This window comes from Myotis nattereri, assembly GCF_964212035.1.
Source record: "Myotis nattereri genome assembly, chromosome: 7".
In the NCBI taxonomy this organism is placed as follows: domain Eukaryota; kingdom Metazoa; phylum Chordata; class Mammalia; order Chiroptera; family Vespertilionidae; genus Myotis; species Myotis nattereri.
In genome coordinates, this window is record NC_138082.1 from 61,031,574 (window position 1) to 61,057,264 (window position 25,691).

Below are 25,691 nucleotides of genomic sequence, written 5' to 3' on the forward strand. Positions count from 1 at the left end.
GACAGCTTCAAGCGTACCAACATCAGAATTATAGGGGTGCCAGAAGATGAGAGAGAGCAAGATATTGAAAACCTATTTGAAGAAATAATGACAGAAAACTTCCCCCACCTGGTGAAAGAAATGGACTTACAGGTCCAAGAAGCGCGGAGAACCCCAAACAAAAGGAATCCAAAGAGGACCACACCAAGACACATCATAATTAAAATGCCAAGAGCAAAAGATAAAGAGAGAATCTTAAAAACAGCAAGAGAAAGAAACTCAGTTACCTACAAGGGAATACCCATACGACTGTCAGCTGATTTCTCAACAGAAACTTTGCAGGCCAGAAGGGAATGGCAAGAAATATTCAAAGTGATGAATACCAAGAACCTACAACCAAGATTACTTTATCCAGCAAAGCTATCATTCAGAATTGAAGGTCAGATAAAGAGCTTCACAGATAAGGAAAAGCTAAAGGAGTTCATCACCACCAAACCAGGATTATATGAAATGCTGAAAGGTATCCTTTAAGAAGGAAGAAGAGGAAGAAAAAGGTAAAGATACAAATTATGAACAACAAATATGCATCTATCAACAAGTGAATCTAAGAATCAAGTGAATAAATAATCTGATGAACAGAATGAACTGTTGATTATAATAGAATCAGGGACACAGAAAGGGAACGGACTGACTATTCTTGGGGGGGAAAGGGGTGTGGGAGATGCGGGAAGAGACTGGACAAAAATCGTGCACCTATGGATGAGGACAGTGGGTGGGGAGTGAGGGCAGAGGGTGGGCGGGAACTGGGAGGAGGGGAGTTATGGGGGGGGAAAAAGAGGAACAAATGTAATAATCTGAACAATAAAGATTTAATTAACACCTTAAAAAAAAATAAAGAAAAGAAATACCAGGACCAGACATGCTAAGAGATCTTAAAAATTTTGTATTTACATTCCTTGAAAAACAAATTCAAATTTTTGATATCATGTCTAAGCTAATTAAGTAATTTTGGTGCATTAGCTACAATACTGAGAGGTCGATGTTTCAATTCGTGGCCAAGGCACAGATTGAATCCCCAGGAGGCACTGATCAGTGTTTCTCTCCTCCATGTTTCTCTCTCTCTCTCCCTTCCTATCTTTCTAAAATTAATAAAAACATTCTATTGATTATTGAAAAAAAAGTCCTCATGGTTGATGGACCAGCATTTCAGAAACAGTAGCTTATACAATATTCGACCAGTTCAGCAATTTTTAACAGGTGTGCTGCAAGAATTTTTAAAACATGCAATACCTAACTATTTAATCAGGGGCACTGGCCTCTTTTCCCTTCAGTTGTCAAATAAAAATGGCAATAGCTAACACAACAATAGCCGTCTGTGTGAATGAATCTAATTGTACCCCCACTTTTTTTGTCAGAGTAGCAAAAAAAATATTGTTTTGGTGTGCTGCAAAATTTTAGCAATTAGTTAATGTGTGCCATGAGATGAAAAAGGTTGAAAATTACTGGACTAGCTGATTAAATCCTGAGCCCTAACTACCAGCTGTAAACTGGAGAGCTGGATCATTAACTCTCCAATTCATTCAACCTCGAATTTAACAACACACATAAACTGAAACACAGTTACTATAACTGGGTATCAGAGGAAAGGAGCAGGGATTGGTCCACTGACCCTGCATAGCTACAAGGAATAAGGTAATTCCCAAGTAATCAGGCATTGTGTCCAGAATTTTATAGGGCTGAGGAAAGCACATGTGGGCAGCAACAAAACACACTACTGGCAGCCTGTGGATAAAAGAGATGGCATCAAATCCAGAACAAGCAATGTTAGATCAATTTCATGCTGGGTAAAGATCCCCCAAATCATTATACTAGTCTGGTAGGCAGGACTGAAACAGACATTATGAAGAGCTTTGAATGTATATACATTTCTTTAGAAATCATTCATTCTGTCAACAGACAAATCCATGCTGAGAACATGTGTTTTGAAATAGAAATACCTTTAATCTTTACACACACACACAAATAGACGTAAATATTTTCCAATTTACAGCTACTATGACTGTGATGAAAAGAAACCAAATGCACAAAACATTTGCCAACATAGATTCCAGCTTCAGGAAACCTTGATAGAAGGACCTGACTGACCACTCCCTGCGCCCGCTGTAAGAACTAGAAGGGCCCCTTCCTTCTGCTCCACCCAGCCCTGCCCGTCAAGTTTAGACATCCTGCTCACTGTGCTGCTGCCAATCTCTGCTGATGGATTCAGGGTGGCGTCTCTGACACTGTGCCAGGGGAGCAGCAGACCTGAGGCCCCTCAGCCCTGCTGATGGAGAGGAAGCGTGCACACCAGGTCCACATTTGTTCTATACCCCTTGAGCAATCATTAAATAGGTGTATCCTCTGATCGTGGGGGGAGGGAGGGAAGGACGGAGGACGGGAAGGCATGCTTGGGAAAAGGTTGGGAAAAGTCGTGTCCACATCAGAGGAAAGTTGTCATGGCTCAGAGATCACATCTGGAGCTCCCCCCACACACGGTGCAAGCAGGACCAGCACGGCCGAACGTGCTGCTTCTCCCCTTGGAAACTAGCCTCGTTTTAGAAGTCGGTGAGGATGAAAGGAATGAGACCACTGATGGTCAGTTATTTCCAGAATCCGCACACTGGGGACCATCTCAGGCCTTCAGCAAAAGGACGTCAGAGCCGGAGCATGTCTGCACGCACATTTATTGCATGTTCTAGTTTGCGGCACTTAATGTCCATCTGCCAACAAAGGCCAGACAATAGGTGATCTGAAAACTTTTAAGTGAAAAGAAAATTGTACTATGGCAACTGAAATCTGTCATTTCTTGACTTTTATATTCACTGGTATTTCCCAGTCCCCCGCTAGCATTGACACCAATCTCCTGTATCAATACGGGGTAGCCACTGCAGGAGCTGGGGAGGCAGTGACCGTAAGCGACATGGCCACAGGGAGGCGGGGGCAGCAGACGGAAGAGGAGCCCCGCTGGGCACTGGGCCACTCCGTCAGGAGTTAGACTTCTGCTCTAGCCAGGGCTACCAGAAATGAAGTCAACCAGCAGAAAAATAAAAGTAGAAGCCCTGGAGAAGCAGATACTCTATTGTAAAAATATGTCTACTGCTCTGAACTTAATTCTTCATTCATAAATCATTCATAGAACTCATTCTCATGAGAACGAGTTCACCCATCCTGCCTGATGAGCACTGTGTAACGCAGGGGAACGTCCAGCCCTCAGCCCGTATAAGGCCCACAAATCATTTGGTCTGGCCCTGCCAAGGCATTAGGGGTGAGTTAATTAAACGTTTGACCAAAGAGAGCAGGCTGATTTTTAAGTTGATTATTTTATATGGTCCAAGAATGATGTTATAAATATCCAAATGGCCCTGGGCAGAAAAAAGGTTCCTGACTCCTGGTGTAAGTGACAATGTTCAGGCCGGGACCCTGGAGCAGACCTCAGCTGGCTGACACAGCCACCCGTGCCCCAAGCCCTGTGGGGTCCTAATACAGCTGGGCCTCTTTGCATTTGAAGCTCTAACATTATGGGGTGAGGGGAGATGAGGGCAGAAACGGAACTACATGGAGTATTAAACAGGGGACCATGAAACCTGGGTTATAAGTCACGGCTCTGCCACTGTCCCACAGTGATCTGGGGCAGTGGTCAGCAAACTGCGGCTCGCGAGCCACATGCGGCTCTTTGGCCCTGTTGCATGGGCCACAAAGTTTCAATCGCACTGTACATGCGTGCCCACACGTGGTCTTTTGTGGAAGAGCCACACTCAAGGGGCCAGTTTGCCGACCACTGATCTGGGGTAACTCAGGGAACCTCCCTGGATTTGGGATTCACATCCATGAACCTGAGAGCCTGAGACCACACCCTTGGTTCTCATGGCCTGTTCTAGGAAGCCATTAAGGTCATAGAAGAATACTTCGGAAACTCCAAGAATGGGGGCTTGGCCGGGAGAGAAAAAGTACAAATGAGAAAGGTTCTCGAACTTCTATCCTCACGTATCCAGCTCTGCTTGGTTACATGAGCTTCCTGGTAAGATTTCTTTTGGGAAAAGAGTTTCATTGAAGGTTTCCATTGCTAATGAAAATTGGGGTGGTGGTGGGGGGAATCCTCTCACTCTATATCTTGAAGCTCTAAGCTTCTAATCTAGGCCTGGCGATACAATATGATATTCCCTAAATGACCGGCCTGGAAGCTCTACACAAACCAAATTTAGAGAGGTGCACTCGGCTATGCGGGCCCTGAGCACCCCACGTAAGGGCCAGAGCTCTAACTCAGGGCATGCGCTCACTGGTGCCCCCGGAGCAGATAAATCCTGCCCTGTGCAGATAAGAGGGGCCACACCCAGGACGAGCAAGACACATTTTCACTTCAAAGCAGGACTGAAGCAAAAGCACAGCTTCTGCCAAAAAACAAGTCAACTCTGTTCTCCACCATCTGAGAAAGACATCTCTGAACACTGTCCCCCGAAGCATTTAAAAAATCTGGGCCCTGGACGCCAAAGGGGTGGCTGTTTAAAGCATCTCTGAAAGTGGGCAGAGGTTACGGGGTGCTTTCCCTGAAGGCTACCAGCGGAGAAAAGATGGTTTTACGAAAGCCTGGTAATAAACGGTGCGATCGTGCTAGCCAGATGCTGAATGAAGGACAGACTGCCGGCCTTCGGCCACTTCTCCACTCCCCTCAAGGTCAGGGACTGTCTTTGGCTTCCCCCAGCATCAGCTCCCAGGACACCACACAGAGTCTGCAGCCAGCATGAGGCCCGACTCTCACGAGGAGACTATAAAATATGCTCCTGGGCAGTTATATAAAAATTAAAGGCCCCTTGCTTAAGTGTTTCCTTCTTGCCCTGTTGCCCGGCGCCTGCCTCAATGCCTCCTTTTTCTCTTCTCACAATAGGCCCCTGTGATCCGCAGGGCTCCCTGCAGGAAGGCTGGGGTAGAGGCAAGCCCATTATGACTGATTAGACTGCCTTTCTCAAGGGCTGCTGGGAATGAAAGTTATGTTTTCCTTTCAGGGCCGCGTGAAGTAAACAGCTATTTCATAGGCCTGGGTGAAAGCACCTTTCACCTTCTCCTGAGAGCACCACAGTCAGGGCTCAGATGCCTGATGGCCCGCCAGAAACCACTTTCTGAGGGGCTCTGTAGTGGCTGGGGGCCTATTAATGCTTTCCCGAGAGGTGACCACCCACTTCAGACAATGACACCAAAGGGCTGCTGTGACAAAGCCAACCTGCTGCTGGCTCTCCCTTCTCCCTGGGATGTGAAGGCGGAAATGTTCATCAAACTGAAGCATTCTGAAGCGGAACACCCTGAACTCGCTCCCCTGAAATGAAGACTCATGAAAACTAAACAACTGAATGCATTCTACAATCTATAATCCAAGCCCTCCTTCCTCATAAAATAATAAGGTATTCCTATCAATCTTGGACTGGTTATCTGATGATGAGCCAAAGGTTTCATCCAGATCATGCTAAACACCCTTTTGAAAACACCAGTCCCTATTCCAGATGTTTTCAAATATCCAGATGTTTGGCACCAGGCACATGAAGCATCCAGATGACTGTTTTACTTTCCATGCACATATTTTGCTGTACTGAATAAGGAATCCTGATGTAGACGCAAAGGGCTGGTGAAATCCCTAGAGGATGACTTGCTGACACACCACACCTTAAACGAGAGACGCAGTTTTATCACTCCCCTAAAAAAAGATGGCCTTCATTAAATTCTAGAGTGTACAGCTCCAATAATTCTTCATAAATGACATCTTTCAGAAGTATTCCTAATATGTGACTTTATTTTTTTAAAATTTTTACTGATTTTTAGAGGGAGACAAAGGGAGAAAAGAAGAGGGGGCGGGGGGAGAGACGCATCTATTTGTTGTTCCGCTTATTTATGCATTCATTGGTCGACCCCTGTATGTGCCCTGACCAGGGACGAAACCCACAACCTTGGCATATGCCTAATACATGACTTCAATCTTTCCGATTTCAAATGCAAGACTCACATCTCTTGGTCATCAGTGAGGACACATACAGATTCTTTCAGGCTCCTATTCCTACAAGAAAACCAAAGTACTTTCTAATTCTTCAGGAGAGGCCGGTATTTAAATAGCCGCCAGAGAACTAAACACATAGGCCTTAGGCGTCTCTGGGACAACGTACCAGTCAGACCCCTCAAAAGTAGAAGGCCTATCACTGCCCTCTATTTCTCCCCAGGGCCTCATCCCTTGAACATACCCAATCTGGTCAAGCAAGGCAAGAGACGGGACACAATGACATACTTCTAGTGGTCAACACACGTTCACTAAACCACAGCAATAGTAGGGGCTGTTTACCGCCTGTGGCACTTTCGCCAACAGAACTTGGGACCTGCTCGGGGAACAGATGTCAACCCAAGCTCGCCTCATGCCTGAATCACAACAAATCAATTTAAATTGAACAAAGATGTGCTATGAATTCTGAGCCCTTGAGGACAAGGACTCTTTGTTTGTGAGATCAAAGATCCTAGCCCACAAACAGGCAAACGCCTGAAGTTTGTCCACTGTTCTCTCCTCTGCTTTTTCCTGTGCTCTGCTCCAACACTGGGTCTAATCAGGAGAGCCTTGTTCTTAGCTACCTGCCGCCACACCACCAGCCCCAGACGACAGCAGACAGTGCTGAAAGTGTGGTCCTTGAACACAGGGCCCCTGAGGCCCTTGTACAGAATCTGTGAGCTCAAAACTATGTTTATAATGATACTTAGATGCTGCCAGCCCTTTTCACAGAGCAGATATGTGCAGTGGTGGTGCAGATGCAATGGTGGGTGCCTCAGCATGATCAAGGCAGTGACCCCAAACTACACCAGCAGTCACTGTGTTCATCAGAGCCATGTACTTTCTGTTTAAAAAAAAAAAAGCCAGACTCACTCAAGAAAGCCTTTGGTGATGCACTAAAAAGTTTAATTTTATTTAATCTGAGCTTTGGTTACATTCTACTAATATTCTATACGCTGAAATGGGAAGCCTGCATAAAGAACTTTTTCTGCATATTAATTAATATAGGCTGTCATGAGGACAAGCACGTCTGTGATTATTCTAGTTCTAAGAAGAGTTGGTACTATTTAAAAGAATGACCGGCAAATTACAATTATTCAGATATATTTATTGGGCAGTTATTTTCTTGAAAATTAATGAAATGAGCCTTTTACTTTAAGGAAACACTATTGACAATACAATGGGGCCTTGACTTGTGAGTTCAATTCATTCCGTGACGGAGCTTGTAACTCAAATTACTCGTATGTCAAATCAAAAAGTGAACGAGTGAGACACGTGATGCTGGGCTGATGTTGTGGCGTTCACTGTGACATTCGCTGTGCCAACTAGCGGTGGGGTATCTGAAACTGGCTCATAACCCGAACTTTAGCTTGCAACTCAAAGCAAAAAATGGGCCGAGAGACGGCTCATATCTTGAAAAACTCATTAGTTGGGACACTCGTAAGTCAAGGCCCCACTGTATTTGTTTCCAAAAACTGAGCTTTCAAGCAAAAATGAGAATTTTTGAAAACTTGTATCTACCCTGAGCTTCAGAGCTTGCCTATATTTAAAGATTATTCTGATGACATTGGTGGTAACAATGAATGTGATTTTTTTAAAGTGTTTCATTATGAAATATGTCAATATTTAGAATATCTGGATAATTTGGTGAATCAATATTTTTCAAGTGATCACTGCATGTTGTTGTAAGATTATACATTTGCTCAAGATATAAGACAGACAAGTAAATCTATATATATAAAAGCCTAAGCGACCAAACAATCGAACGACTGGTTGACCAGTAGCTATGACGTGCACTGACCACCAAGGGGCAGACGCTCAACACAGGAGCTGCCCCCTGGTGGTCAGTGCCCTCCCACAGCGGGAACACTACTCAGCTGACCAACGGGCACCAGACACAGGGCTCATGGCTGGCGAGCCCACGGCAGGCACCCAGGACCAGGATGAGTGGGAGCGGCAAGTGGCGTTGTACTGGTGGTTTCGGCCTGATCCCCGCAGGCCATGCTAAGGGACTCCACGAATCTGTGCACTGGGCCTCTAATATAACGGAATGCAAGAAGTTCATTAATATGGTTTCAGATTCCACTCTGCAACTAATCTTTAAGAAACTACTACCTGCCCTGTGTTTGTATAGTATAGTATCAAAAACACCCTCTATTACTTGAAAATGCTGTTCAAATACTTCCTTTCCATCTGCATACTTGTGTGGAGCTGGACTTTCAACTATTTCAACCAAAGCAACACAAGGGACTAAATGCAGAAGCAGATATGAGCATGTAGCTCTCTTTTATTAATGTAGCTTTAAAAGATGTACAAAAATATAGCATGTGCTACTCTTATGGATTGAATTGTGTCTCCACAAAATTCATGTGAAAGCCCTAACCCTCAATTCAACTGTATTTGGAAATAGGAGGTAAGTAAAGCTAAGTGAGGCCATCGGTTTGGGTTCTTAACCAATGGGATTGGTGGCCTTTTGAGAAGAAAAAGAGGGATCTCTGTCTACACACACATGCAGAGGAAAGGCCGTCTGAGCACACAGTGAGAGGCGGCCATCGGAAAGCCAGGAGGAGAACCCAACCATCAGCCTCTGTAACTGAGAGAAGACAAGTTTCCATTATGCAAGCCATCCAGCGTATGGTAATTCGTTATGGCAGCTAAAGATGACTAAGCCACTCTTCTCCCTGATTATTTTACTTTCGGTTTTAGAAAATAGGTAATTTCTATAGAAACAGTTAACATTGACATTTATTATGTTATATTTAATGAAATAAGTAGGTTTATCAAAATTCTATTTAATTTCTAATATGGCAAATACCAATACTTAACCTACATAACAAAAACTTTTGGGGGAGGGGGGTCTTTGGTAATTTTTAAGAGTGTAAAAAGGGGTCCTGGGGCCAAAGGTTTGAGAACTACTAGATTACAGAATCACCTCTTTATTCTACAAAGATGATAAAGTCTTAGAATCCAAAAGTTGAAGAAGCAAAACTTGAAGTAGTAAAATTTCTCACAAGATGTTGGGGAGTCAGCCTCATCATATAATGACCAACCACATCTGCTATCTCTCCACGGAGATTAAGTCACACCATTCAGAGACAGATCAGGTTTCCCTATGTAGAAAGGAGCCCCCCCCCCCATCAATTAAGGTAGAAAAAAGGACCCTCCCCGTCCCCTCTCGTGTCTAACAAGGCCAGGGATGTGCCCACCTCTGTCCCAGGGATGCTCATTACAAGGCTAGACATTCTTTTCCTAAAGCCAAGTGAACATTAGATTCCAAGCAGACACAGTTCCTTCCCATGTGGTCCACAGGATATGTGTGCCCCAGAGTTCAGGGAGAATCAGACTCAGTGAATTCACCCAGGTCAACAAACACATCCTGGAACGTCTGACACTTTATACTATCAAGCAACTGAGAACAAATTCGCAAACAACACAAAGATCATCATCTTTTTCCAAAGGACTACACGTGTCCTTGCCTACCACATAGACTACACTATCTCCTAGGCTTACTACCCCTATTCCTGGAAAATGCTTCAACATGGAAAATTCAGTGTTATCCTTAGCGGTGGACCAGTAAATGTGGGATACCACATGTGTGGCTGGTTCATTTACTGGTGGGAAAGGAGCCCTCATTTTCCATGGCCCAAACCAAACTGCTGCCACAAACCAGAGCCATAGCTCATGTTACCACGATTGGCCATTTCCAGTCTCCAGTGACGCAGAGCTGAGGGGGAAAGTCCCGTTGGGGCTCAGCTGTAGGAGGCGGGGTGACTGACAGTGATGGTGAGACCATAATTGGGGAACTGCGGAGCCATTTTCCTCTACCGAGTATTTCAGTCAATTGTTGTGAATGAAATCTAAGTATGACTATATAGCCTTGGCAGATTGACACAGAGAATGAAAGACCTGGGCCGGGGCCACACGCACCACTGCGGTGAAAGCAATAAAGAACGGCACTGAACAGTGAGCAGAACAGAGTGTGGGGCTGGAGTATGATGTGATGGAGGAGCTGGGAACTGAATGACCTGAATAATGACTCCATAGCTCAGCCTTTCAAACACTGCACAAGCCCGAGACACTTCCACGCACAGGCCTTCCTGGTGGCAGGTACCGACCGTGTGCCCAGCACAGCCAGCTCACTTTCTGGCTGAGGAAGCAGCAGGCTCCCTTGACACAGTGCAGGTTTTTAAAAATGAGTGGTTATAAAGGGAACCGGGAACGGAAGTCACCACGGAGACTAAAAATCACAGCGACCTATTTTTATTTTAAACTTGTTACTATTCTACCAGCTGGCCTTGGACCCATTCCTTTTTGTCCTTGTTTGTAAATTTTTGTACCTATCATTTCAATATCTAGTTTTTTATACCTGCAGTCAAAGGAACACTAAAACCCTTTCAGATGGAACTATTTGAACATATATGCATAGTACATAGCATTCACCGAGGCATGTGTAGACAGAATTTTATGCGGAAACATAAAACTGTAGACTTGAAAGGGATAGAGAGACAATCTGACTAGCCTGTAACCTAACGCAGGAACTTGCACCGTAAGATACCAGACCCTCCTGGTACCCTCTCAGCCTCTGGACTATTCTTTGTGTTGTGTGCTGGTCTCTTCCGAGCATCCTCCTCACCCATACTAGCCTGGCTCCTTATTCTTTCAGATGGGTGCCCCTGTGAGTTCCCCTCCTTAGTGACAATCCCCTTTTCTACTTGGATATCACACACACACACACACACACACACACACACACACACACACACGTTCCCCAATCACCTCTGTGTAAGCCTGTTCTCTCTTCATGGTCTTCAGAACTAAGAATCTGATGTTGGGCACTCTATCACCACTGAAAAATATAAATTTAATTTTTAAAAAAAGCTTATTTTCTTCAACTGAAAAAAATTTCCCAGATCATATTTGTTCATCGTGGTTGTGCTACTTTCTTTGTAATTAAATGTATAGGATTTGACTAGATTCTTATTCTCCTTTAATGTCCGTCCCCATATTCATCCAGTCTCTCACTGACCTTTCTTCAATTTTCGTATCCATTGTCATGGCCACAAACTTGGTCCAGGCCCCAGTCACTTACCACCTGTAATAGCTATTTTCTAAACCCCTGCATTTCCTTCAAGTATTTTATGCAAAAAAATAAAAAAGAATAAAAAATATATGTAAATAAATAATAAAGTATTTTATGTAAAGCAGAAACTTATAATTACATAAAATATCCTCCTTAGATTTCCATAGAATCAAGTGGAATAGATATAAAGGCACGTTATAAACTGTTAAGTACTTTATTATTGTTAGTTGCTCTCTTTTCCTTTTTCTTTTCCCTCCTACTTTTATCAGTCTTCCCGTTGAGATTTTGTTTTATCACAAGTTTCAAATCTCTCACTATTACTTTCTCAGCGGCTTCATCATCATGAGCTTTACTTCATAACAAGGGTCCCAGGCAGATGTTTTTTCTTGTCAACCAGCACGTTTATTCTGGCTTATGCTGCTCTGAGATAGATTTCATGCCAGTCTCTTCTTCTGTTCCCAGAATTCCCTCTGCCAACCAAGTTAAGTCTCTTCCTTCCTTTATAATTCTGTTCAAGACCTATCCTCTCTCTCTGGGCCTTAACAAACAGTGCAGTTTTGTTCTGAATTTTACTAATAACTTCAAACACCCCAATAATCCACCCAATCCATAACTATTCCAATTGGTCTGCTTTTTGGTAGAAAATTGAGGGTGTGTATGAACAGGTGTAAAAAGTGTTTGGTATGTGATAGATAACATGGTATGAGCCTTGGAGTTAAATGGATCTGTGTAAAAATCACAAGGTTGCCATTTACTAATGTGTCAGTAGGCCTATTTACTCTGAATCTCTTTCTTATTCTGAGGGTAGATCTCAGAATTAAAATAACATACACTACCCTGTTGACACTCAGCAAACAATAACAATGGCCTTACTGTGTCTATAAATGTATAAACCTATTTTGTACACATGACATAATAAAGTTACTGGCTAATTCTTACAACATAAAATAAAATAAAATGAAATAAAATAAAATAAAATAAGATTCATGAGCTTTGCTCATGTTTTCTTTCTGAAGATGACTATTTTCTAGTTTAAAATAAACCAACCAAGCAAAACCCTTATGTATTGGCTATGAAGCCTGAATAAATAAAAATGTGCTTATGTTTTACAAGTATTTAAAATTTGAATGAAATCTGAACTTGACTCACATAGGAAATCAAGCTCAACAAGCATAGTAACTGGCAGTAACACCTAAAACTTTAGTTTAAATTATAATAGAGAATAAAAATAAAATATAAGCATAATTCTTATAGTTTTGAATTACTGTCTTCTTGTTGTTAACATATCAGACATTTGATCCTTAATTAAATATCTACTAAAGCCAGCCCCATCTTTCTCGGGGCAATATAAACTTTTGTGAGACAAAAGTTTTGTCAGACCTTTTATTTACTGTCAAATTGTCCTGATCTTAGAACAGTGCTTTTTCCATGGTAAGAAATACATTTGCCCAATCCCTCCTTAGAAGTTCCAAAGAATTTTGGTTTTGTTTAACTCTGAAGAAACGGTTCAGAGTTAAATGAACCGTTGTGAATGAAATCTAAGTATTTCATTCTTAGACCAGGGCCTTTATTTTTGGAGACATGTTACACAAAGACAACTGAGCTTCTTTAGAGAAGAGAAAGCTAGTCATACGAAATCGACTAGAAGGAAAAATCTCACCCCACACAATAGGGACATTTAGCCATGTGAGGCATGATGTTACTCCTCAAACATTACAAGCAACAGAAGTAAACACACACACAAAACAGAAGCAACCCCACCACTCCAAACCCTTTTGCTAATTTAGGGAGGGCCTGTTACTATGCAGAAGTACATCTTTATGCTGTTACAATCTAGACACACATATTATATATGTATATGTACATATATATGGCATATATATGATTTATCTTATTCTTTTCCTAGTTAACATATCTAAATAAACATTTTCCTATTTTAACAGCTCTATTTGAACCTAGAGGCTTATCTAATGGGATGGTTACTATAGCCCTGGGTCTGGGGCTTAGCCACTGCCTAGCACTGGACTTGATGACCACTAACATAACCTATAATCCAGAATTATTTAACGTTTTAAAACAATGACTTCTACTTTTACTTTAAAATTGAATAAATACAGAAAACTAAAGTAAACCCTGACTGGTGTGACTTGGTTGGTGGGAGTGTCATCCTGTGCACAGGTCACAGGTTCAATCCCTGTTCAGGGCGTGTACCGGAGGCAGCCTATTGATGTTTCTCTCTCTCTCCCCCTTCCTCTCTCTCTAAAATCAATAAAATCATGTCCTTGGGTGAGACTTTAAATTAAAAAAAAAAAAAAAGGAATACTTAAGTATACTTAACACATTGCGGACCAGTAGTTTTATTGCTAGCTTTACCCAGTGGCCAGATAGGTTTCTATTGAACGAGTACAAAAAACGTTTTACATAAATGTTAAAGGCACGCTTTAAAGTTAAATACCCATTGCATTTTGAAATTATTTATTACATGTTCTTCCAACCTAGTATCTTTTTTAAGTATAATACTCTGTAAAACACTGTGTAATATGTAGTGAGAATTCTCGTGATCCGTCCACAATGTGCTAAGTCCCAAGATACTTTTTTAAAAAGATCCTTACTATTCAAGTCAGGGTGCAGTGAGGGAGAAACAGAATAGGGAGGCAGTTCATACCGTAAAAAGAAACCAAGGTGACCCTAAAATAGACCCTTAACATTACTTTGCAGACATGAATTCCAGAACGGCCACTGAAAACCTCCCGTTATTGTAACCGTTCTTGGAGTTGGTGGCGATAATGCCGCAGCTAAGAGTTCCGACTCCAGTCCCCTCATCAACTCACAGCGAGTGCTTCCCAGCACCCTTATGCACCTTACAACCATAGCAACACCTTACCGTCAGGGCAGCAGTGCCCACGTGGAGGCTCCATGCCTGGGGACCTCCGCCAGCTGGTTTAGATTCCATGAGGTACTAGAGTGACACACAGCACCCACTGCTTTTCCTTGAGGTCTTTCATTATCTTCCCAAAATATGAAGTAAGGGCACACATGCCAACTGCCTTACAGTTGGCAAAGGGCACAGGATTTAGAAGTGGCATTTTTACACGAGTAAAAATAACAAGCAAGAAACACTCTGCGTGTTATTTTTTTAAGTGGCTGCAACGAATAAATAGAAAACTAGGCTCACTGCTGTAAAAAATTCATGCAGGCTTGTAGAGAGAATGGAGGGTCTGATTAAAGTCGGGATGAAAAGCAGAGCATCTCTACAAACATTCGCCAGTGACCACAACAATCTCATCTGTCCCGCCTACACTGTCCTCTTGCACTTTCTCTTTCTTTTTCTTGTATTTTGAAGCTCCCTCCCCCCCTGCCATGGCCCATCATAGGAAAGTCCTGAGGATGTTAGAAGTGAATGAATACAGCGGCTGAGGGAGCAGATGACTGTCAATGAAAGCAGAGGCCCACGGAATGAGAAGTATGAATGGCAAAACTTCTGAAACCAGTCTCAGACCCTGACCACACCCTGTTCTAGCAGAGTGACCTCATGCTGAGCTCAGTGCCCACTGACTTTTGGAGAAAAATATAACAGCTATTTCTTTACCAACCAAGAGAGTTGACCTGAACAGCTAATGCCTGGAGAAGACTGGGAAACACATGTTCTACTGCTGCCCTTTGCTAACTGTAGGCTCCATGGCAACATGAAGACTTCGGATTATGCAATGAGGTTTTCCCCTGATCTGCCCCTAAATTTCTATCTCACCTTTTATTTATTTATCTACTAGAGGCCCGGTGCACGGTGCACAAAAATTTGTGTACTTGGGGCGGGGGGGGGGGGGGGCGGTCCCTCAACCTGGCCTGTGCCCTCTCGCAGTCTGGGACCCCTCAGGGGATGTCCACCTGCTGGCTTAGGCCCACTCCCCAGGGAATCAGGCCTAAGCTGGCAGTCAGACATCCCTCTGGCAGCCCTGGAGCCCGTGGGGGATGCCCACTTGCCAGCGGGGAGCAGGCCTAAGCTGCAGTCGGACATCCTTAGCACTGCTGAGGAGGCAGGAGAGGCTCCCACCACCACCGCTGTGCTGGCAGCCGTCAACCTAACTTGTGGCTGAGCTCCTGCATTGAACATCTGCCCCCTGGTGGTCAGTGTGTGTCATAGTGACCAGTCATTCCCAGTCATTCTGCTGTTAGGGTCAATTTGCATATTACCCTTTTATTATATAGGATTTATTAATATATGTTAATCTTCACCCGAGAATATTTTTTTCCCATTGCTTTTCAGAGAGAGTGGAAAGGAGGGAGGGAGAGAGAGAAACATCAATGTGAGGGAGATACATCGATTGGTTGCCTCCCACATGCACCCCAATGCACCCAAACCAGGGCCAGGGATCTAATTTGCAACCCAGGTCCGTGCCCTTAAATGGGAATTGAACTTGCAACCCTGTGGTGCATGGGCCAATGCTCTAACCACTGAGAAAGACCAGCCAGGGCCCTGTCTCACCTTTTTAAGACTAAAGATTCAAGGCAAATTAAAGTCCTTGAAGCTTTATTAACCCTTTGGGGTCGTTTGTCTACTCTCAGCCACCAAAGCTTTTTTACCGTTCCGGTCGTATGTCTGCTCTCAGCCACCACAGCAAGGAACCGTATGAATCTTAACTCTATTCATTCATGTATCAGTTCATAATTTCTCTGAAAGCTCTTAAGTGTCTAAGCGACCTTGTCACGAACCAAAACATTGCCCCGACAAATTGGAGATATCGAAACTCAATATAAACAAACGTGGTCGTTCCACACTCGCCATGCAAAACACCGTGGCGAGTCAGTCGCCTTTTGAGAGTGAAGAAATCGACCAGCTTCGGAGATACTTCGCAGAATTTTAAATAAAGCTTTACAGATTATGTTTAACTGTAATTAGGCATTCTCGCTTGTTAAGATATTTCAAAATAATACTCCAAAATGGCAAAAAGAAAGTTACCGAAAGAAGTGTACTGCGAATCTGAAAGTAACGATGAAGAGTTTTATTTTGGCACCTTGAATACTGACTCTGACATAGAAAGTGATAACGTTTGTAGTGATTCTACTAGTAGTGACCTAGTTCCAAAAAAGAATTAATAAATCTTGTTTATCCTTCATAATCTTGCATGTTATGTATCACTCTCTTTCAATGGAAATTAATTCCAACCTGTACGTCACCCATGTCCAAATTTAATATGACCTCAAAGGGTTAAGTTGTCACCTTCTTTGTATAAAATGACATCTTTACCTTACATATAAAAGGGACTTCTCAGATATGATTAAGACTCCTGAGATGGGGAGGTTATCTTGGATTATCTAGGTGGGCCCAATGTAATCTCAATGGTTATTAAGGGAAAGTGCCCAGAGAATCAGGGTCAGAGAAGGGGCCACAAGCCAAAGAATGCTAGCACCTTCTAGAAACTGAAAGGCAAGGAGATGGATTCCCTAGAAGAATGCCACCCTGTTGACTAATTTTATATGTCTGACCAACAGATGTGTAAAGTAATAACATTACTTTGCAGACATGAAAAAAAAGTGTTTTAAGCCACTAAATTTGTGGCAACTTATTACAGCAATGATTAAGAACTAACATACCTTCTCCATCCTAAACTTGGCTCAGGCACACATGCCAATAGAAAATGTCCTTTGAGAGCTCCTATCCCATCTGCCCTCCTTCCTCTACTTCCTCTTAGTTAGCTGTTCCTCCTCCTTGCAAAGCACTGGCATTTATCGTTATAGAGCCTAGTATAACCGTGGGCAAACTACGGCCCACAGGCTGGATCCGGCCAGTTTGAAATGAATAAAACTAAAAAAAAAAAAAAAAAAAAAAAAAAAGACCGTACCCTTTTATGTAATGATGTTTACTTTGAATTTATATTAGTTCACACAAACACTCCATCCATGCTTTTGTTCCGGCCCTCCGGTCCAGTTTAAGAACCCATTGTGGCCCTCGAGTCAAAAAGTTTGCCCACCCCTGGCCTAGTACTATAACAGGTAAAATATTTACATTTCCTTAACTAGACTGGGATGCTCTTTCTTAAAGGTAGGGCCTTTGTTTTACTCATTTTTCTTCTTTCCAGTGTTTATCAGTGTTTCAGACACACAGGGCCATGCAATGCTCATAAAAATGTTTCCAGTAAGTGAGCATGACTCATCCCTTAATGATCAGCAGCCTCCACTTCCTTACTAGACGATAAAGACACAGATGCCAAAGAAATAACTAGTTCATTACCAGAGGCTCAGAAATCCTATGTAAACAGCTCCTTTCTCCTCTGGAAAAGCTGTTAAAATAGTCAGCCCATAGGACACTGGCTTGAAGGAAGGAGTAGCCTTTCTACCACTAATATAAAAGTTTACTAGTATAAAACCAAGTATTGGGTTGAGTGAAGAAGAGAGAGACAATAGAAGAGGACCAACTAGAGATATATTAGTGTTTCTCAAAAAGTTATTGAGGTGTCCTGGCTGGGAAGCTCATTTGGTTAGCAGCAGTTCTCAACCTGTGGGTCGCGACCCCTTGGGGGTAGAACAACACTTTCACAGGGGTCGCCTAAGACCATCCTGCATATCAGATATTTACATTACGATTCATAACAGTAGCAACATTACAGTTATGAAGTAGCAACGAAAATAATTTTATGGTTGGGTCACAACATGAGGAATTGTATTTAAAGAGCCAGAAGGTTGAGAACCACTGGATTGGGGCATCGTCCTGATACGCCAATGTTGCAGGTTCGATCCCCGGTCAAGGAACATACAAGAATCAACCAATGAATGCATAAATAAGTGGAACAAGAAACAGATGTTTCTCTCTCTTTCCTTCCCCTCTCCCGCTCCTTCTTTGAAATCAATAAATAAAATGTTCTTAAAAGTTATTGAGGTGAATTGTTTTTTCCAAAAAATAACCACAGCAGTCTCTCCCACCCATGTTCTTCTGCACTGTGGCCCTCACACTCCACCATAAGAAGTGAGGTCATTACCTTCCCTTTGCATCTGGGTTCACCTTAGTGATTCACTTGTAAGCAACAGATTGCAGCAGACGTGACACAGATGTCTCCTGAGACTGATGCAGAAGATATTTCAACTTCTGTCCCTTTAAATGCCTGCTCTCCGGATGCGCTTCCCTGTTCACTCCTTCCGGGAAGCCAGCTGTGATCTATGAGAAGCTGCAGCCACGTGGAGTTCTACGTGGAGACATCGTGGCTGACAGGCTCCATCCACCACTGAGTTCAGCCTTTGAGTCATCACAGCCCAGAAACTAGACAAATGAGTGAAGCCACTTTCAAATGAATTCCTGCCTCCAGACGATCAGATCTGCCAGGACAATCATCCCTGCCATGCCCCGCCTGACTTCCTGACCCACAGAATCTAGGAGCCTAATAAAACTAAGTTTGGGGTGATTTATTATGCACAAGCAATAACAACAATAGTTAATAAACAGTCCAAAAAATCATTACTGTGACTTTGCTTCCTGATCCTAGGAAGACGGACTGGCTAGGGAAGAGCCTCAGTGAATTAATTTAATCTAATTCTGGCCTGATACAGTGAAATATACACATGCTCTAGGACGGTAGCTCCCTAGTTTGAGATTGAGAGAATACATTGCTCATAGTTCAATGAGAGACTGGGGGGGGGGGGGGGGGGGAAGGACACTTCCCTCCATGTTGAAAATTTTACCACTGAAGGAATTACCCGGCTGGTCTTGTGCTGGATTTATAACGCTACACCCACAAATATTCAAGAGGTTAGATTAGCTGGGATTAAACTCAGAGGGATGCTGGAAGGGCACCAAAATGTCTGCTCTCCTTCCTGCCCAATTGGGTCCACTGTAAATAAAACCTGACAGGCTTTCTTAAATCAACTTAATAATGTGAAGCACAAGTGCTTTCAGATGCCCAGTAGCTAAACCACATCAGCTTTCTGAGGAAGCCTTCTAGCAAGAGGCGAAAATAATAATGGATGCTGCCAAGAGGGCCATGCACAAGAGCGCTGGTGGCCTTGAGTGACTCACTTCCCAGGGCTCCATCCATCGATCCTGGAAGGTCAGAGGGGGAAGGAGTTGGGGTTTTAATAACCAAACTCCAGCCTCAACTGACTCGTGAGAGCCAGATGCTGTCATGTTGGAAGCAGATGAGAACACAGTTATAATCAATCTAGAATTCTGATGAATTCCAGGTGCACGTCCCAGCAGCCTGGGGGAGCTGGTAGCTCAGAGCCCTCAGAGGGCATTATTACTGTCATAGGAGGCTATTCAGTTGAAGAGACTATGGGGTCTCGGGACTTTTTCCCCCTGATTTCAAATGGGAGTATTTTTTTTTTCCAGAGACAATTTCTCAGATATATCAAAGGATATAATGGAAAAAACTAGGAAGACCAAGAAAGTTGAGGAGATCAAGGTCAAGGTTCCTAAGGAAATTGGATTAAATATGGTACTTATAACTCTCCAGTTGATGTCCTTAACCAGTAAGTGCAGTTTCATGACCCAGCAGATTGCTAGCCATGGTCCATACCATTTGAGAGAGAAGAGAAAGCATGACCAGGATCCCAAATAGTTTCATGGTGGCTGGACATCGAGGCACAGCATGGGAGTCCAGCCACATCGGAGGAGCACCTGCCCATTTTCCAGGCCTGTTTCTCCACATCCTCCAACCAACCCTTTCCTCTGCACGGTAGAGTCAGTTTTTCCTTCTTGCAGACAAGATCCTAAACCAGGGGTGGGCAAACTTTTTGACTGGAGGGCCACAATGGGTTCTTAAACTGGACAGGAAGGCCGGAACAAAAGCATGGATGGAGTGTTTGTGTGAACTAATATAAATTCAAAGTAAACATCATTACATAAAAGGGTACGGTTTTTTTTTTCAATAGTTTTATTCATTTCAAAGGGACCGGATCTAGCCCGCGGGCCGTAGTTTGCCCACGGCTGTCCTAAACTAATGCAAACACCGAAAGAATGACCGTGCCCTCCAAATGTCTTTTTTCCCCTACCTGCCAGGCCAAACGCTCAAAAATATATATTGCCATGCAACTAGGAACGTATCCTTTTAGGGAAGATGGTGATACGCTTTCCATGTGGATAAACTAGCCAATGAAAACAAACATGACTCCTTGTTCTCACCCTGGTCCTCAATTCAGGACCATACATTTTCATAAGGAGATGCTTCAACACCAAAACCAGATGCTTTAATTCCATTTGAAAAACAATGAAAGAGAATAGAATTCAAAGAGAAATTAACAGCTGACAACAGTTTAGTTTTCATCTACTTGCTACACTCACATGGTCAGGTATGTCACAAACCATGATTAGTACAAGACTGCCATCTGAATCTATGTAATTACAACTAATTTACCATCATATACATTGAGGTGCTTACTCAGTAACATCAGGCATAGGCCCCAACCCCCCACACCCACCAAAATGCAGGCCTTGGGTTCATAGTCTTACCACCATCAGATATCATTGGATTGGAAGTGCTTCCCACTTTCCTAAAACATGTACTTCAGATCTCATAAAACATGAGCAACATTCTTTGGGGAAAAAAAACAACCCACAAAAAAACTTGCTGGTATTCTGATTAATTGAAATATGAGGAAATGGTGTAATCCTACATAAAAACCTATCAAGAGGTAAAAGATACCTTCTTCAGTTTACATTTGAATTAAGGAGTGGTGGCCAAATAGGACAGAATGAATTTGTTTGCTCAAGAAATAGATGGGGGGAGGGAGACCCAGCTATATACATACAATGGGTGGTCTTTAAATTTTCCTTTAGCATCTGGTGCCATGTTTCAGCACTGTGCTAGGCTGTGCTCTGTGCAAAGGGTCTGGTTACTCTAATGCATCCTACTTTATGCAAAAATGAATACTGATGCCTGATACCCCATTCCCCACTGTAAAAACAGGGATCACCCCTCTGAAGGCAATGAATGGAATCCCAACTTACTAGATCATCTTCTTGAGGGCAAAGACTCCTCTGGCCCACTCCCTGGTCTCCTGGTACCTGGCATGGTGCTCTCTCTGCCAGGGGCAGCTCAGTAGGTATTACTCACTGACCAAAACCCTACTTACACAGGCGTCTGAGATCATAGGACAACTTTTCCTAATCAGGAACAGCTGGCTCCCAAACCACCCTAAACCCAGAAGATTCCAATGACATTTTGGCTAAAAAGATTACAGAATACACCCTTCACTGTGATGTTTGAGGGGAAAAAAGATCCACTCACATAAAGATGGGAATAAAAGAAAACAAAAACAGGCAGAGACTTAAAAGACTGGGCTGTGAGTGGTATTTACATTAAAAAAAAAAAAAGACCAATACAGAAACACCGTTTTTACCCTAACACTGAAAAGGTAAATAGGATGATGCTCTTGTGACCTATCCATAAGAAGGAAGTTTTCAGGGACAGGCTCCTGCCCTGTCCTCAATCATGGTGATGAGAATAATCCCTTTGCGTGGTCTGGCCACATGCGCACCATGGCTTGAGGTTAATGCAGGCCAATAGCACACACAGAGCCAGCTCTGTCCTTGTCCCTTCTCTCACATGGCACAGCTTCTTGTAGATGCAAATGCCAGCCAAAGGAGAATCAGAACTTGAAACACCCACCATTACTCACTTATAAGTAATTACAGAAAAGAGGCAGATTTTAGTTAAAGCTCTAACATTTCGAAGTCAAAATTAATTAGTTCTCATCGAGACTAGCCAGTTATTAGATTTTGAGGATTACTTTTTTTTCCCATCTAAGTATACACTACACCTTAAATGCCTAAGTCATAAATGATTCTGACACCTGACAGCTAAAACTCAATTCTGCAAGTATTTGTATGCCTACTATGCATAAGAAAGGCATTCTAGCTAACCTAAAAGCAGAATTAACATTCCCCTCATAAATTACTGAATTTAATTAATACTGATTCTATACCTTCATAATTTTAGGACATCATGTGGCCTGCAGTATAATCAGATGCTCGTTATATAGCTTCATTTTATAACAAGGCTCATTGATAACTGTATAGTACGTGCTTTTGACATGAAAAAGAATTGCTCTTTTCATATATTCAAAGGAGGCAGGGTGGGGGGAATGGCCCCAAGGTCCTGTCTAACTCAGCATTTCCCTCAGGAGATCCACACAGAACTGGGCCCAAATATCACCCGAAAGGAAGTTCAAAATAAGGCGCACCAAACCCCGATCCTGGCTCTGTCCCTCACCTGGCTATGTGACCCCGGGCCAACATGCATTGGAATCTTAGCTTATTCTTTTATAACAGGGAGATATTAGAATTTGTCTCACAGATGTTCGTACAGAATCCAGTGATTTCCTGTGTGTACCAGGCACAGCCCCTGGCCTATCGTAGGCCCTCAATAAATCCTAGCCGGGTTCTACTCCGGAGGCTCCCAGGAAAGATGGGAGAGAGTATGGAAGTCCCCTGAGATCCGGATTGTAATCTAGCTTCTGGGTATTAATCCAGAAGCATCTGGAGTCAAATGGGTTTGACAGAAAAGGCACAGCTTGGCTCACGGTCCCATGGTAACCTGGTAACCTGGGGCTCCAAGTGCCTTCAATTACTTTTGTAATGTCTCCCCTCAAAGCAGCCTCAGATGTGGGGCACATTCCAGGGGATCCAACAGGCACTCTCCTTGGCTCTGTAATGCTGCACACCGCCGCTAAGGGAAACTGGCTATTATGCCAGTTTTGAGGTCTTGGTACTTTGGCCCGGAACCCTTCGTGTCCTATTATTCATACGTAATTGTTTCTTCTTTTGCCGTCATTTAATTCCCATGGTCAACCATGCATATCCATTGGTTTACTGTTTTCCTGGGAAAGCATCACCTGTTTAAGATTACAAGCTGCTAACATCAGTGTCTATATATATATATGTGATAAGTTTTTCATAGCATACAGCAAAGTAATGACGATACATATGATTTGAGGAAAAGAACTATGATGAATGAATTCATAAAATTTACATGGTGGATGCTCAAGTATCAACCATAATGAAAACCACATACATTTAACAAAACCTGTTTTCAAACTGCCTATGCCATGTTATCCAAAGGAAAATGAGTACTGCAAATAGTTTTTAACTTTTCTTGTATATGAGACACCATTCCACTTAAGCTGTGTAGACTAAGTTCATTGCTACCCGCTCACTGACGTCTTAGAAAAGTAACTATGAAACCCCTTACACCCTAGAATGAATAAAAAAATTAAATCATTTTATTCAAAGATGTCCAAACATAAGATGTTTGCGTGAGGATTCTTTTTAAAACTGAAAAGTATCCTACCTCCTTAAAGTTGTCAAATGCTGATAAAATGATTTCATGCCCGCCTCTGACAAGACAAACGGCTGCCAACAGTTCTAACACAAGGGCTTTTGTTCTGTCAAAACAAGAAGAAAAAGAAAAAACCACGAGTCAGTGAATGTGACAAGATGAATCAGCTGTACCTTGCATCCAAGATCAGTATAATAAAATATTTGTCTGTATGCTTTGTAAACTTTTACTAAGGTATACTTACACTAACATACATATTTAAACCTTTACCTATCTCTAGAATATGTGATTTATCTAGGGTAGCAAATTTGGAAGGCATGTTTCCCACTCTCTAAGTTACACATTACTCACTAATGAAAATTAATTCTGGAAAGATTCATCTTTTAGTCCCATCATCAGATGACTCAGTACAGTGTGGCTGAAAAGGTTTATTAGTGATCTAAAGACAAGAGGAAACTTGGGAATATTCAAGAAAACAACCCACTGTTAAATATTGTCTCTGGTTTTAGAATCAGAGACATAACATTTGCCAAGAAAGTTCAAAATCGATTGAAATTAATGCCCTACATTTCACATCTGCTAATTTGCACATGGCGCCAGAAAAATCCCCTACGACAATGCAAGTTTCCATCCTTTCTTCTTCCTCTGCAGGAGGTGTAAAAGGATCTGGATTTCAGCTCTACTAATACGAGAATATTTTCTGTAACTCAAGGAAAGAAAATAAAACTCCATCTGAAATATTTTTAGGAGAACCTAGAGATACATTCCAAGCTTCTTAATACAATGTCAAGGACAGCACTGTTTCTTCATCTTAAGATGACTTCAGTGTTTCACCATTTTCTGGAGTAAAATCTATTACTGACCTCTAAACAAAGACCATTCTGATAACCCACAGCGTCAGTTATCTTAAGGAAGATGAATAGTGACTTCCCGTGGGGGAAGACAGGGACACAGAAGCATGACTACTTGGGATTCTTGTAAACTAAAGAAGCAACCATGAAGTTACAAAAGCTTTAACCCGGGGAAGTTTGAAGCCATAATATTCACATCTAAATAGGACTTCTTGCTTTGCATTGCATTCCAGATCAGAAAGGATCTAATTTATAACCAGATTTCTTTACTTGAATTAACAGTTTTCAGATAGGTATTTTACACAGAGGTGTCTGATAAAGGGAAATAACACATTTCAAATGCAGAGGGCCTCACCAGAATGTAAAACGTATTAGAATAACTAAAATAAACTGATGAAGGCAGGCTTCCAGAAGTAATCTGTGATGTGAATAATATGGGGCACCAGCCTTTATAGGAAAGTGAATATAAAGTGAAATCTGGCCCTGGCTGGTATGGCTCAGTGAATAAGAGTGTCAGCTCCCACAGGGCAGGGTCATGGGCTCCATTTCCCATCAAGGGCACGTGCCTGGGCTGCAAGTTTGATTTCTGGCCCCAGCTGGGGTGGGTGTGGGAGGCAACCAATTGATGTGTCTCTCACATCTATGTTTCTCTCTCTCTCTCTCTCTCTCTCTCTCTCTCTCTCTCTCTCTCTCTCTCTCTCTCTCTCTCTCCCCCCCCCCCTCCTTCTCCCTCTCCTCCTCCACCCCCCTTCTCCCTCCCTCTCTTTAAAAATCAATGGAAAAAATATCCTCAGGTGAGGATTAACAAAACAAATCTGCATGCACAATTATTGTTTTGTTTGTGTTTCACTTTTGGTAATAAAAGCTACAGATCTAAATATTGCAAGTGAAGTGTGGACAAGGAATCATGGTTCTAGTTAGCTTTTGGCAATACCTGGTAAGTCTGTATGAGAACTGGCAACCTGGCAACCTCATGCTCTCCACCAAATTTTGCTAAATTTGCAAGGATGCTGAGAACTAGGTCCCAAAAGGAATGAAAGCTTAAAGAGAAGAGAGAAGGGCTGGAATTGTCACCAGTTGCTCGACTCTGCCACATGTAAGAATCTCATTCAGCTGGTCTACATGGCAAGAAGTCTACTGGTAATCTTATTTCAAAGAGTCACACTTGCAAGTTTCCAAACTCTAACTTTGTTAAGTATTGACTAGCTCTCTGCTTTCCCTACTTAGATTTAAACATGTACATTGCAAATCAAGCTTACCTTGGATTCTTGTTGTTCAAGCTTAGTGCAATCTCGTTGACAGCATGTGGATGAGACATGACCATGTTGAAACCATACTGAAATTAAGGTGGGGGAAAAAAAAATAAGGTATTAGGAGTCAACTTAGAAGCTGTCAATGTTGATAAAAACAACCCCCTAACGTTTCTACCTAATGTAATTGCTTCCATCTTTAAATGCATTCAT

The 25,691-nt window shown here is 42.5% G+C and overlaps 1 protein-coding gene across 1 annotated transcript in view; it reads right to left on the minus strand.

Moving 5' to 3' along the window:
* FMNL2 (formin like 2) overlaps window positions 1-25,691 on the minus strand; it is a 323,355-nt gene that overhangs the window by 49,295 nt on the left and 248,369 nt on the right. Inside the window, exons 9-10 of the mRNA XM_081095526.1 lie at window positions 25,488-25,564; window positions 23,390-23,483 (exon numbers count right to left, since the gene is read on the minus strand). Of these exons, the coding sequence (XP_080951652.1) occupies window positions 23,390-23,483; window positions 25,488-25,564 (171 nt within the window). The remainder of the gene's footprint in view (window positions 1-23,389; window positions 23,484-25,487; window positions 25,565-25,691) is intronic.